The sequence below is a fragment of the Natator depressus genome, chromosome 15 (genome assembly GCF_965152275.1).
Source record: "Natator depressus isolate rNatDep1 chromosome 15, rNatDep2.hap1, whole genome shotgun sequence".
Taxonomy (NCBI): Eukaryota; Metazoa; Chordata; order Testudines; family Cheloniidae; genus Natator; species Natator depressus.
This window is the reverse complement of record NC_134248.1, coordinates 31,782,412-31,797,079: the sequence shown is the minus strand read 5'-3', so window position 1 is coordinate 31,797,079 and position 14,668 is coordinate 31,782,412. Positions and strand designations below refer to the sequence as shown.

Here is a 14,668-nt window from a genome sequence, read left to right as displayed (position 1 = left end):
GTGTTTTTGGGAGAGGGTGGGAGAAGTCCAGAACCGTGGCGATGAGGTTCAGACCAGGACGGGATGTGATAGTGTAATCTCTGCTAGCTGCAATGGTGCGTTTGGTCATGTGGAAAATCCTGTTCTGTGCTCTGGCTTTGCTGGTCCAAACTTTTACTCAGAACTGCATTTAGCTAACCAAAACAAAACGCCAACCAACTGGTGGAAAAACCCTCACTCAGCTCTTCCTGGCCTTGAAAGGAGGTATGCTTTGTCTCTTCTTTGAACCAAATTGACTCCAGGGTGATTCCGTTATAAATACAATTTCTAGAAGGAGAGGAGAAGCAGGGGTACATCAATGACAGGAGGTGACATAAAACAACAGCCAATGACCACTGCTAAAAACAGTGTCTGTCTTTTAATGCCCTTTATTCCCTGTTTATCTCCTGCTCTCAGCAGTTCCTGCTATTTCCCCATGCTTTTCCTTATTTGTAGCCATCCATCCTTCATTCAGATCCTCGTAGGACTTGTCTGTACCATGACACCTACAAGAAATAAATCAACCAAGCATTTTTTAAAAGTAAAAACCAACCATGCTTTGTGCACACCTTGTTGAATGTCCACGTTGCCTGGATTATTGCCTTGGCCACTGTCTCTTTTTTCCTGCACCTTCACTCCTCCAGCTTGATGCCTCTTTCAGTCTTATGCCATTTAGATTTTAACATCTGGGGCAGACCATGTCTCTTATGATGGGGAGGGGAGGACTAGCTCTGGGTGCTCAGCGAATAAATAATTTTCACAGTTTTGTAAATTACAAGGCACTCTCACTCACGTCCGTGTTTAGAAAACCTCAGCATCTTTGACCTAATGATACTTTTTGTTTATTATCACAGCAGAGAGTTAGGAAGTCTCATCTTCGCTTAGAAATTCAAACTGAAAACACCAATTGCTAGGCAGGCAGCTCCGTAATATAGTTTTGTGTTGCCTTTACAAATTATCATACTGATATAGCACCTTGCTAAGTAGGTATCTAAGTCACTAATCCAAAACAAAGCTCGCATTCTTTTCTTGTATAAAGGCTCCACATAGTGTCACCGTCCCCAGTTCTGACCTATTTCTCCATGCTGTGTAGTGATCCTGTAAGAGTAAGAACGTTTCTAACATCCTGAAATAATCCGCATTAAAAGCATTTTCAGTTTTAAATCAGGTACTGTCAGATTGTGTTGGGATTTTTTTATGATTAATGTAAAAAATGATATCCTCATGATTTTGTAACAATTCAGGTCCTCTTCATATTTGATTTATTTTAGCAGCAGGTTAAATGAGGGAAATATAACTTGCTCCATGATGTGTAATGAGCTAATACTAGTTAAGCTTATGGAATACTAGTGAGAGAGAGAGAGTGGGAGAAAGCCATAATAGGGTTCAACATTCTCACGAGTTTTCTGACCTTCTCATCACTACCCATGCACATGGGATTTGAATGGGACTTAGCTCTGAGTTATATGTAAAGGTTTATACAGATCCCAGCTTCCTAAAGCAAGAGGCTCTCCTGTCTGCTGCTGATGCTTATGCTTTATTTTGGAGAATGGTCATTTGATTCAAGCTCTGTGGTGACCCTGAGCATTGACTGGCATTTGAGTAGCGAGTGGGTGTGTTGTGGTTATGACTAATAACCCAAAGAGCCTTCTTGTTATTACTGATGTAACAGGTCATTGGAAGCAGTGAAATTCCATGTTGATGTGAAGGGCCAGCAATCTCTGCTGGCACTCTGTTCATGTGTGTTAATTCATGCTGCTGTGTGAATGTGTAAAATTTAGGTTAAATAGTCAAATGTGAGAGAAAATGAAGACTGCCTGCCTATATTTGGTTTTTAGCCTGCATTTACAATGATAATGTAAAGTACAGGGTGGGTTTTTGAGCTTGATCTCTGCAAGGCATCCTTGCAGGGGCTGAAAAGGACCTTCCAGGCCAACTAGTTCATTCTTCCTTTCTCAGGTCTCAAGTAAATTTAAAGCTGGAGTGATGCCAGAACTCACCTCCTGTTCAGGACCTGGTATGCCTGTGATGGAAGGTGAAATTGAAAGAAATTAATCTGCCCTCTTCCCCCTCCCCATGTCTGGCAATTGAATTTTGACCCAGGTGTGAATATGTAATTCATTTTCTTTTCAATGACTGTCAGTTGAATTTTAGGAAGTTTGTTATTTAATAGGTGTGATAGGATATCTCCAGATAAAGTCAAATGAATAAGCCACTCCTTTCTGTTTCTGCACCCCTGAGGCCACATTCATTATAAACTCTGTCTACTGGGTCAGCCCAGCTCTAGTAGTTGAAACCTCAGGGTCTGTGCTTTGTTTCTCTGACGGCAGGGCTCAGCAAATAAGGGATAGGAAGCAGTGCAATCTGGCTGTTGGGCATCTTTTGTTACTGTGAGCCAGCCCTCATCAGGTCCTTTTGGGGAGCTGTCTCATAACAGGCTTCAGTGGAGAGTTAAAGGGTGCTTGTATCTTGGGGTGGGAGTAAAAATGTAAAAAGTCACAGATAATCCTGCAATCCATTATCTTTTATTTCTTTCAGAAAACAGAATCTTTGGCTTTCATACTACAGAGCCCACACAAGCCCTGGGAAAATTTTGCGAGGGATGGAAGTCTAACTGCAGTGGCTTTTCTAAATCAAAATGTAACTGATATTGTGCCCTGTTCTGGGTTTTACAGGCTAGTGATCTGAACTTCCCTATGTGGCAAATAGATTTAAATAACAAGTAAGAGTTCTAAGACACCTAGATGAACATAATATGGGGCGTGGGAGGGTAAACCAGGATGGCTTTTCTAAAGGAAAATTGTGTCTGTGTAATCTGTTAGTGTTCAACACAATAAAGCATTTTCAGTTACGTTATTGGCTGAGCGAAATGAGACCTAACACAACTCCGGTATTGCCCTGTTTGTCTGAAGGTGATAATTTTTGGAGACCGTATGCAATCTGTTCCAGAACTTCAGGGAGTGTTCCTGGCATCAGTGGAAAGAATCTATTATTCTTTTTTGGTGGTGATCAGAAAACCAGAAAAGCCTGATTCCACTGAAAGCAGGTGTAGTTGTGATCTCAGCTGCATCTCAGCCAATCACACTGGGGAGCTGGGTGCTGAGAAAAGGGAGACTAGAGGAGTGTTTTTCAAACTGCGGGTTGCGACTCAGTATTGGGTAGCAGAATGTAAGGCACTGGGTCGCGGCAGCTCTGGTCAGCTTCGCCTACCGGGCCGTTAAAAGTCCCGTCGGTAGTGCTGTCCGGCTAAGGCAGGCTAGTCCCTACCTGTTCTGACACTGCGCTGCGCCCCGGAAGCGGCCAGCAGAAGGTCCAGCTCCTAGGCAGTGTGGGGGAATGGGGCTCCGCATGCTGCCCCTGCCCTGAGCGCTGGCTCCACTCTCCCATTGGCTGGTTTCCGGCCAATGGGAGCTGGGGTGGGCAGTGCCTGCGGCGAGAGCTGCACAAAACCGCTTGCGTGCCTCCACCTAGGAGCTGGACCTGCTGCTGGCCGCTTCCGGGGCGCAGCGCGGTCCACGGTGCCAGGACAGGCAGGAAGCCTGCCTTCGCACCCCCGCTGCACCACTGACTGGGAGCCGCCCGAGGTAACCCCGCACCCAGTACCCTGCTCTGAGCCCCCCCATACTGGAGCCTCTTCCTGCGCTCCAAACCCCTCATCTCAGGGCCCACCTCAGAGCCTGCACCCAGAGCCCTGACCCCCTCTCACACTCCAAGCCCCTGCCCCAGCCCAGAGCCCCTTCCCACACCCTGAGCCCCTTATTCCTAGACCCACCCCCAGCTCTGTTGGGTCGTGGGCATCAACAATTTTCTTCAACTGGGTCGCCAGAAAAAAAGTTTGAAAACCACTGGAATAGAGGGAGCGGGGTGCCCGGCATTGGAGGGCTGGGAAGGTGCGACACAAGGTAGGGGTAGAGCTAGTTGGAGATTTTCCTATGGAATGTTTTCTGTCAGAAAATGCTGATTCATCAAAATCAACCTGTTCTGTGGGTATATGCCGATTTCAACAAAACTTCACTTGAAATTATATAGGTTGGCTGATCCTGCCTGTCCTCCCTCCATCCATCCAACCTACCAGCCGGGACCTGTTGGTATGGGCCATGAGTTTGGCGTACAGAAGCAGTGAAGTATATGAGTCTCTAGTTCGTTTAGATTTTCAAAAAGTGTTTGTTTGACAGAGTCCTGGGAAAATGGCTACTAAGGAAACTAAGTAGTCACAGGGTCAAAGTTAAGGGTCTGTTGTGAATTGACTAAGGAACAAAGAGTAGAAATAATTGATCAATTTTCAGGATGGAAAAAGGTTTGAGGGGCTACAAATATCCATGTTTAATATAGTTATCAATGATCTACAAAAAGCAGGAGAGGTGAGCAATGAGGTGGCAAAATTTGAAGAGGCCATAAAATTATTTAGAATAGCCAACACTAGAGAAGGTCGAAGACCAAAGCTAGGCAGATTGGTGCACAAGGACAGATGAAATTCACTCGTGACAAATGCAAGGTAACATGCATTGGAAGGAATAATTTGTACTATTGTGTTACTGGGTGCTAAATTAGCAGTAAGATCTCAGGCATTGTGGACAGCTCTTTAAAATCCTCTTTTTTTGTGTATTGGTGGTGGTTAAAAAGGGAACAGACTGTTACAGGGAATAAAGCATGTGATAGAAAACATTATAATCCCATCCCATTCTATTCTGTGCAAACCCATTTATTAACAACTCTATAGGATGCCCTCGCCTGAAATGTGTGTTCATCTTTGGTCACCCTAGCTGAAAAGAAAGCAGTAACAGGAGAAGAAGGGACCCAGAGACAGGTAGTAAACAAGAGTCAAGGACTGTGGTATGAGGAAATATATTGAGAAGATAGACTGTTTTTAGGTCCTTTTATCATTATTTTAAATACCTCATTATTAGGTTTATCATTATTTTAAATACCTCTACTGAGATAGAGGTATTTAAAATAATGCACGGTGCAAAGGAGATGCATTGGGCACTCCTAATCACCAATCCTTATAGGAGAGCAAAATGTTGTTCAAATTGACAATCAACATATTTAAAACCAATAAGAGGAAATACTTCCTTTGCACAATGTGCAGTTATTGTGGAACTCACTGCCACAAGATATTAAATCCTGTGATTTTTTTGGACTCAATAAAGTCATTTAATACATAAATAATGAAAACGTTTACAATCATAGAAATATTGATCTGGAGGGGACCTTAAGAGGTCATCTAGTCAACTCCCCCATGCTGGGGCAGGATCAAATATACTTAGTCCATCTCTGAAGGTGTATGTCTAACCTGTTCTTAAATACCTCCACTGTTGGTAGCCTGTTTCAGTGCTTAACTGTACTTACAGTTGGAAAGTTTTCCTGACATCTAACCGAAATCTCCATTACTGCAAACTGAGCTGATTACTGCTTGCCCTACCTTCTGTTCATATAGAGGAGAGCTGATCACCATCCTCATTATAACAGTCTGTAACGACTTTGAAGACTGTTGTCATCTCTGCCTTCATTCTTCTTTTCTCTAGTCTAAACTTGCCTATTCTTTCAACCATTCCTCAAAGGTCAGGTTTTCTAAATCTTTGATCATTTTTGTAGCTCTCCTTGGGACTCTTTCCAGTTTCTTGACTGCTTTCTTAAAATATGGTACCTAAAACTGGACAGAGTACTCCAGGTGAGGCCTCACTAGTGTTGTGCAGAACAGAACAGTTACCTCCTGTATCTTGCATAGGATGCTCCTGTTAATACACTACATTACATACAGTTACGTCAGACAGGAAAAAAAATACAAGGGCTGTAAACTCTCATGACTGAAGGGCATAAGTCTAATGATGAAGGTTAGGAAGAAACTTTCTTTATGGGGAGCTTACTACATAAGTATCCATGATGGGGTTTCTAGCTCCTTCCTAACTGGCCACTGTTGCTGACAGTATATGGAACTAGCAATATGTACCTTCATGTATGTAGAGCCCTACCGTAAACCAGGAGCGGCAGAAGGCCCCTAAAAGTTGGGGAGAGGCACTGGCGCCTGAGCCACGGCCCTGCCCCCATGCTGCCCCTTCCCCCGAGGCTCCCCCCCACACACACCACCTCTTCACCCACTCGCTCCTCTCCGTCCCTCCCCCCTGTTGCTCGCCCTTACGGCTGTTAAAAAGTAGGAGGGCATTGCCTCCTGGTCCCCTCTGTTCTGGCACCCCTGCTGTAAACCCCTACAAACAGAGCACTACTGAGTAATGAAACTTCTGTTGAGTTACTGAGAGAAGCAAGAGTTTTCTGTAGGCCAGGCATGTCCCCTCCCTTCATGGTCAGTGCTGCAGCTGGTTTGTTTTGATTCCAGTTCTCTATGTGTCCTGTACTTTGATTGATCACAAAGTATTCAGTGAATTGTGTTCCTTTTTTCTTTGCTGCTGTTTTAAATTTGTAAGTGGTTATGTTGCACAGACCTTATAATAATCTCTCTATTAACCCTTTCCAGCCCACGACCTTCCCCAGAACAAGACCTCAGCTGCGGCGCAGACTGGCAGCCATTTGCAATGCCTCTCAGTCCACTGCACGGATGACATGGGCGAGTCGAAGGGCCGGACTGCGGTGCCGACATGGAGATCCCTGCACTCAGACATCTCCAACAGATTTGGGACTTTTGTGGCTGCCCTGACTTGAACAAAAGGACATTATTTTTTTTCTCTTTTTAATTTTAAAGGGCCGCTACTGCTAGGTGGACTATTTTTCTAGGTTGGTACCTGCTTAGTGGCATATGGACTGGAAAGGGTTAATTTAAAGTAAACCTCAATTTTTTTAATCTTCTGCCACAGTATGTTACCAGTGTTAACCCTTTTGCAGTTAGCACACTTTTGCTTAAGATTTTCCTGCTAGATCATTTTCCCCTTTATTCTGTAATCTTGGCATACATTTGTAGATGAGGCCTTTTCCTTTTTCATCTCAACGTATGTCCAAGTAGTGTGTGTCATAATGAGGCAAAAATACTTCTCCTTTTTCTTTCGTTTTTTCTTTTTTTCCCCCCTTGCTTTGTTCAATGCTTATTAAAATGGAAATCCTGAAGAATAGCAGTTCAGGAATAAATGCCGGTTGAAGTGAAATTGTCATCATAATATTATATATTGACACCAAGCTTTCGTCAGTCACATACAAACCAAACAATTAATGCTCTATTAAGTATTCAGCCTGTGATTTTTCTCTTTCCTGAGATCATTTATTTTTTTGTTACCAAGAACACATTCAGCCTTCATCTCTTGCTGTTAAGTGGAAACAACTATTCAGTTTATTTGCTGACTTGAAGCCCGGATATAGAATGTTATGCTGAACAACAGGGCTTGTAGCAGTGAAGCCTGGTTGACCAAACATGTTTAAAAAAAATTGAAACTGCCAGTTAAAGCATTTTAATCCCTTCTCCACCAAGGACCAAGGTTTGAGAGGAATTCCTCACACCCTTCTTCGATTACTGGGGAGTACAGACCACCTCCAGGACACAGCATATATCTAAAGTTCCCACATCTCTAATTTTCCTTCCAGAAGAAGGGAAGTTTAAGTACCACATTATCTCTGTAACTGTTGAAGCAGGGGCTTCTTTTAAGGAAAATCACATACCAAACCACCGTTGTACTGTGCTTTTCCTGTGGAACAACTTCCTGGTTACATGAATGTAAGAAAACTCTGATTCCTTGACATGAGGAACTCCCCTGTGCTAGGCTAAATTTAAATCAGCCATTCAGCTATTCCTTAGGCCGTGTCTACACTATCACTTATGTCGCTCAGATGTGTGGGAAAAAAAACACACCCCTGGATGACATAAGTTTCGCCAGCATAAGTGACAGTGAGCACAGCGCTATGTTGGTGGGAGAACTTCCCTTGCAGGCATCGTTACCGCTGCTCGTTGGGGGTGGTTTAGTTCTGTTGACGGGAGAGCTCTCTACCGTCAGCATAGAGTAGCTATGTGGGAGATCTTACAGTGGCACAGATAAGGGTTGCTACCTTTCTAATTGCTGGTAACTGGACCCTTCTCTGCCTCTTCCCTGCCCAAGATACCTTCCCCCATTGCTTGCTGGATCATCTCCAACTCCCACCCCACCCACCAGCTAGGCTCCCTCTGCTCTGGGGCTGGGACGGGAGCTGCTGCAGCCTGACAAGAAGCCTGCCTGCAGGTAGGAGGCGGCCCTGGCTGAGCAGGGGCTGGCATGGGTTAATGACTCGACGCCTCCCCACGGTAACTGGACTTTTGGTGTCTGGTCAATACATCTGACTGAATGCTGCCAGGTCCCTTTTTCAACCAGACTTTCCGGGTGAAAGCCAGGCACCTAGCAAACAGACACAGAAGTCGATAACTGGATTGCCTGGGTACAGCCCGGCTGGGTGGCAGCCCTAGTGCAGTTGCATCAGTACAGCTGTTCCACTGTAAGCTCTCTAGTGTAGATATAGCCTTAAATTTACCAAAGGTGTCACAAGTCGGCACTGAAGCAAAGGCGTCATTTTTTGGCTAAAGAAAAAGCCCCCTCAGATTGCTGGTAACGTTTTTAGTATAGCTGCTTGTGCCCTTTTTCCACAGCAGGGCTTTGGTGCCATTACTCGAAGTGCCACCCTTTAATGTATGTCACTGAAAACGTTGAATGTGTGAGATCAGGCATTTTCAGGAGTGGAACCAAGCATGAAGCTGGGAAATTTGGTACATATCAGTACATACCGGTGGGTATCCTTTTCATTCTAGCCAGTTCCCACATTTTGTGCACCTGTATGTCAGAGATTAGCGTTCTCTAAACTGCCAGGCGGCTGGTGCGGCCTAACGTGGATCCCATAATTCCTGCTGGTAAAGACAGTTTCTATTCGCATTTGTGTCGTGTTTGAAGGACAGTATTATTAGATACATACAATAAAAGGAAACCATTCTTTCCTGCCCTTCACAGATAATACTCATCAGGGCAGAAAGCTGGAAACAAATGAGCTGAAAATGAAAAGATGATCGCATACTGGTGTGGTTTTACATTTGTGTAGCCTCTGCTTACAGTAAGACTAAACGGTCCCACCCTTGTTCAGACGTGTTCAATCCAGTGGTGCTGGAACAATTTTTATAGTGGGGGTGCTGAAGGTGAAAACCATATATTTGGGGTGGTGTTACTATTTCAAGACAGGGTGTGGCAGCACCCCTACTTCCAGCACCCTCCACTCAGTCTCCCCCACTCCTTTGCGGTTACTAAGAGCATTGGAGGATTAGATCATAGCTGTGAAATAAAGGACTGGAACGCCGTGATTATTTATCCCTTCTTTCATGGATTCACAGTGTGCCCCTTTTTGAGAGCTGGTGTTTAGAGGACTGTCTTGAACTTATCTTGGATGGTCGCATTGAGCCATTGGTTTTAAAGCAGAGTTCTGTATTGACACCACTGGGGAGGGAATTGTGCTTAAAAACTCATGGTACATTGTGGCCCTGAAATCTTTCAATCATGCTGTTTCAAAACTCACAACATTTTAAATAAAAAGAAAAGGAGTACTTGTGGCACCTTAATAAATTGGTTAGTCTCTAAGGTGCCACAAGTTACTCCTTTTCTTTTTGCGAATACAGACTAACATGGCTGTTACTCTGAAACCTAACATTTAAATGAAGTTACAGATGGTATTTAACTTGTCACACTCTCCCTGCTCTCTTACTTGGAACAAGCTCTCCTTGGCCTTATGTGGATTTGTTTTCCTGCTGTGTCACTGCTCACTGACTTGACTTGGGTTAATTTTTTTTAAACTAGGAAATTATAATAAGGGTCACTGAGTTTTAGTTGGTCTTTGTTTCAGAATTTAAAAAACATCCCTGATTTTGAGACGCTTTTAATCTTTTTTTAAAAAAAGATTGTTTTGATGCTGGAATGGTGACTGGAATATGGAGCTCACTTGTATTCCCGGGCCTAGAACAAAAAGGCATGACACTTGGCCGGATCCAGGTGAAAGGCTCAAATCTTCTGCCCTTCACCTGCTCTAAATAACATCGTCTGAGGGAATATATCTCCTGGTGTAACAATCGTTACCCAGACTCGCTTTGGAGAACACGCCCCAACCCAAGAAAGCACAGTTTCTTAAGTCCCAGTTCAGCAGAGTACTTACTTATGTGCTTAATTTTAAATGTAAGTAATTCCATTTCTCGTCATCCAAGCACTTAAGCATGTGCTTTCCCTGAGGCACGTGTTTCTCTCGTTAGCTTTCATGGAATTTAAACCAAGTTTTAAAAAAAATGAGTAGGAGAGGGGAGGAAACTTGGTTCTGCCTCTGGAGCTGCCCGTTTATTTATCAAACCTGTCTGGACATGCTACAGGATCTGTTTAGCCTTTTTGGTAGCTTTGTTCCATCCACGTCTCCCTGACTTGTAAATGGCTTATTCTCACCTTAACTGAGGGACAAAATGCCAGCTACCTAATAGTAATTATTGAAGTGATACCAGTACGTTGCAATGGGATTTCAGGGCGTCTGTTTGCAAAATTCTGATGGAATAAGGTGTATGCAATTACTGACCAGGTTAATGTTTATTACTAAGCTTTTATTACCTGTGATAAATTTTCTGTCCAGCTTCTCCATTGATTTGATAAGTGTACTGATTTTTTTTAAACATATACGAAATATCAGCAAAGCACTAGATTATCAAAAAGATTTAGTTTCTGGAATAATGATACTCGTCTTCATTTTAGGAATGCTTTGAGAGCTACAGATGAAAAATGCTGAGAGAGCTAAAGTATCACTAGATCTCCATTTTACAGGTCAGGAAATGGAGCTGGGGAAGGGGGGAGTGACTTGAGAGGAGTCCCAGAGCTGGGACTGTAACACTGTTCTCCTGACTCCTAGTTCAGTGGCATACACATTGGCCTATCTGCTTCTTCAGTATAATTTTAAAACTGCTGCCTTTGAGGACAGTCTAGTCCAATAAGTAACGAAATTCAATGAATTGCAAGTGCTGCAAAAATGACTGCATAAAGCCAAAAAAAAAAAGTTTAAAGTGCATCTGCATATTTTAAAAGACTTCATGGAGGTGAAAACATGGCACTAAAAAGCCAGTAGTTTTATGGTAAATATGTATTTAACATGTGTACAAGCTTCATTTTGTATTGCAAACAGCAGCTTAAAATAATATGGCTTCATACTTGTACTGCAGAGTCCACTTTGACCCGCCTGGCATTTTCAGTTGCTGTACACAGGCGTGTAGTCTAGGCAGCAGTCTAAGCAGCATTTTAGAAATTAAATCTTTTAGTTCTTACCCCTCGAGGGTAAATTTCTCCCTGCACAGTGTTTGCTGACTTTTTTTGTGTGTGTTAAAAGAAATTTCATACTTACACTTCGAGTGTCAGCATAGTAGCATATTGAGCAAAATATCGTTTGTTTAAGTTATGGGGAATAAGTCATTTTTGTCAAAAAAGAATGAATAGGCCTTATTTATTAAATGCTCTTTGGGAGTTTTCCCCAGGGCATGTTCTCATAGGGTTAATATTTCTCCGTCACTGTAGTTCAGTTGTTAGCTCATCAGTGACAGGAGTTTAGATTCATTTTCATTTAATTAAGGTGAATTTCAGCAAATGTGTAACGATTCCAGGATTAATGTGGTATGGTGGGTGGAAAAGAAATAAAAATGAAAATTTCGTCATCTATTTCGTTTAGCGAACTCCTTCTAATGCTGCATTTAGAGATGGCCGTTCTAAGGCTAGTTAACCTTTCCAACCAGGAAATCAGTTTGAAGGCTTTCTGGCACAACACTACGGCTAAATGTTCATTAACTCCTTAATGAAGAGCTGTGTAATATGACCACAAATCTATCTGCTGTAGAGCAAGTCATGTTTGCTCTAATACTAAGAAGAAATAGAATTGGTAAATTTGATTTTTTTTTTAAAGCTGCAGTGTATCCTTTTCTTGAATTCTAGATTCACAGCTGTTCAGTGGATGGGGTATAAGAGCTTAATCCATTGTTATAGAATTGTTTCTCCTTTATTGCTTAAGGCTAATGGAGGAAATAGTCTAATTTTGTCTTAGAATTTTTCTATTAAAATTGTTGGTTTGAGTCCATCCGTTCATAGATTTTGACTGATGAAACTGCAGGCTGTGAATTCCGGCAGTTATAACTTTATCACTGAATATTCACTACTCAAGAATATTACAGCTTTAAAACAGCCTTAAGCAAAAGGATGTTATTTCTTTGTACTAAATTTGGTTCATGGATAAGAAAAAAAAAATAACACTGGTAATCCGTACTGCATAGCAAACTCTTCTGAAAAATGTTATTGCACATGTAAAATATGAAAACTTGACTCTGCTGTGTGTTAGGCAATCCTGTAATCTTTTTTTTCTCTCTTGTTAAATTCATTTCTTAAATGCTTGGTTGGAAGACTGTGACAATAGCTCATGAAATTGAGTGTTATTTTTCTTTCTTTTTTTAAATATGTAAAGTGCAGTCTTCTGTATTCATGCATATTGTATATATCTGTATATGTTTTACTGAGCAACTAAATAACAATAAATATGATGTTAATGGTGGCTATTGTATATTTCATACCATGTTTTAAAATTATTTGAATAAAGTCTTTCCTGAGATTCTTGGGAATAGTGAAATGATGCAGTTCAGACATTGTGAGAGTGAAATCTTTGCCCTGTTGAAGTCAGTAGTAGTTTTGCCATTGACTTCATTGGAGCTAGGATTTCCCCCTGCCTGCCAGGTACCTGTTTGTTTGTATTTTTAGGGTGAAACTTGCTCCCATGTGGAGGCAGGACTAGATGGTGCTGAGACCATGTGCTGCTCTCTGCACAGGGGTGAATTTCATCCTTGGTGAGTCTTGCTACACTTGACAGAATGCACAGCAAGTTTCCTTCTGTTCACATACTAAAGTTCCCTTCTTTTATTCTTCAGCAAGATGTCAGTGCAAATAAATTCTTGTTACAGTTCCTTAGCCAAATCTTGTGCTTCTATTGCAGTTCTAAGGATCTTTGATTCTTTTATATCTGACCTTTGTCATATTGGACATACAATTTAGCGCAGGTTAGGGCTAAATTGGACGATTATATCTTCGGAAAGTGTTTTTAACCTTTATAATATCTTTCCTGATGTCTCAGGGAGTAGTTCTTTGGCTGGAGCACACTGACAAGCATGGCATAGACTACTAATCCACGGTAAAGGTGACTGGTACTGGAAAGAAATATACATTTGAGTAATATCAGGGTGATCAAGTCTTATCTTCCCTGTTTTCCAAGGGCTTCTTAGAGGACCAGAGAACTGAAGTTCTCTGAGTCAGAGGAGCAGGCGTGTCGAATTTTTCACAAACCGAGCTTTTTCTCTCAAGTGTTTGTCAGGATTTTGAGTGAAATCAGTGGAAGCAAAAAAGCAAGACAGACCGGAATTCTAAACATATGATCAAAATCTCTTCTCCTATCAGTTCAGGTTTCAAACACTTATGTTACCACATTCCTATTAGTCTTCCAAAGAGTTCATCAGCAAAAACGGAGAAGTGAATACCTGGTATTTTCTAATGTGGAAAATGAGAAAAAACCCAGGCAACCCCCATAAACATATATTTGGGTGAGGAACAACTTTTTACATTTTTATACTCCTAGCAAAGCAACACCAAAAAAACGCGCAACCAAATTGTTTTTCATTTGGGAGTTCCTTTTAAGAGTGACATTTGGATGATGCTGGAGACAACTCTGCAATTTTCTCCAATTAACAGCTTAAAAAGTCAGAATTGCACTTTTTGGTGAGCAAGTCTGACGGGAGGAACCAGCTATTGTGAGCTACTATGCCTGTGTCTTACCAGCATCTCTTTATGCTTCATTAGGTAACTAGTAACTCAGACATAATGCATCTGAGTATCAGTATAACTAAACTACCAATATAGTGTGTCCCATAGAAGGCCCTCTATATTTTTCAAGGCCCTCTGTTGTTTTCTTTAAACCAAAGTCCTGCTGAAAATGCAAATGCAAGACCCTCAGCTCAAGTAGAATAGAAAAATCAAAAATTGTTTGGAGACCCTCTTTAAGCCAGTGTAGTGAGACTGCTTTACTTCCTTTTGAAATCTTGATTGAGTCACTAAATGGGTAAAGAACACTGGATCATATCTACATGTAATTTACCTGCAAAGATATGTGATCATCTCTCACTGAATTGGTTAGATCCAGGGATCAACAGGGAGGGGAATATTTTAATCTTGATCTGTGAAGACCTCACTATCTTTACAATACTGCATTGTGTTAAACTGGTAATAATGCTTTAAATAGTTTGTAACTCTGATCTCTTAAAAAATCTTGTTAGCTTTTATTTTTTGAAACCCTGTTGAGGTGTGAATTTTAATGTTCTTCATGATTCTATGGACTCATACCTCTTGCCATGAAAAGTACTGTCGAGTACAAGACTGGAGGTCCAGGGAAAACATTCAAAATGGTGAGACGAAAAGCACACCTTTTACTTTCATGGTTTTATTAAGATTTTAGTTAATGTGGTTTTAATTTTCTGGCTCATCTGCAATCTTGAGAGAGAACTCTAGGCAAAGTTCCTGGATTTCCTGGAGTTCTTGCCTTAAAGATGAAATGAACATAGGATGAAATACATCTTCTTCTACTACCTACATCTTCTCCACAGAACCAGATTTAAAAGGTGGATCTGCGGAGCTGCTCGTGCTCCTTTTTTCTC

At 41.8% G+C, this 14,668-nt stretch overlaps 1 protein-coding gene across 1 annotated transcript in view; it reads left to right on the top strand.

Annotated features, from left to right (window-relative positions):
• Positions 1-12,629, top strand: part of MN1 (MN1 proto-oncogene, transcriptional regulator) — a 49,039-nt gene extending 36,410 nt beyond the window's left edge. Inside the window, exon 2 of the mRNA XM_074972397.1 lies at positions 6,491-12,629. Coding sequence (XP_074828498.1) covers positions 6,491-6,675 — 185 coding nt within the window. The 3' untranslated portion in view covers positions 6,676-12,629. The remainder of the gene's footprint in view (positions 1-6,490) is intronic.
• The last annotated feature ends 2,039 nt before the right edge of the window (positions 12,630-14,668 follow it).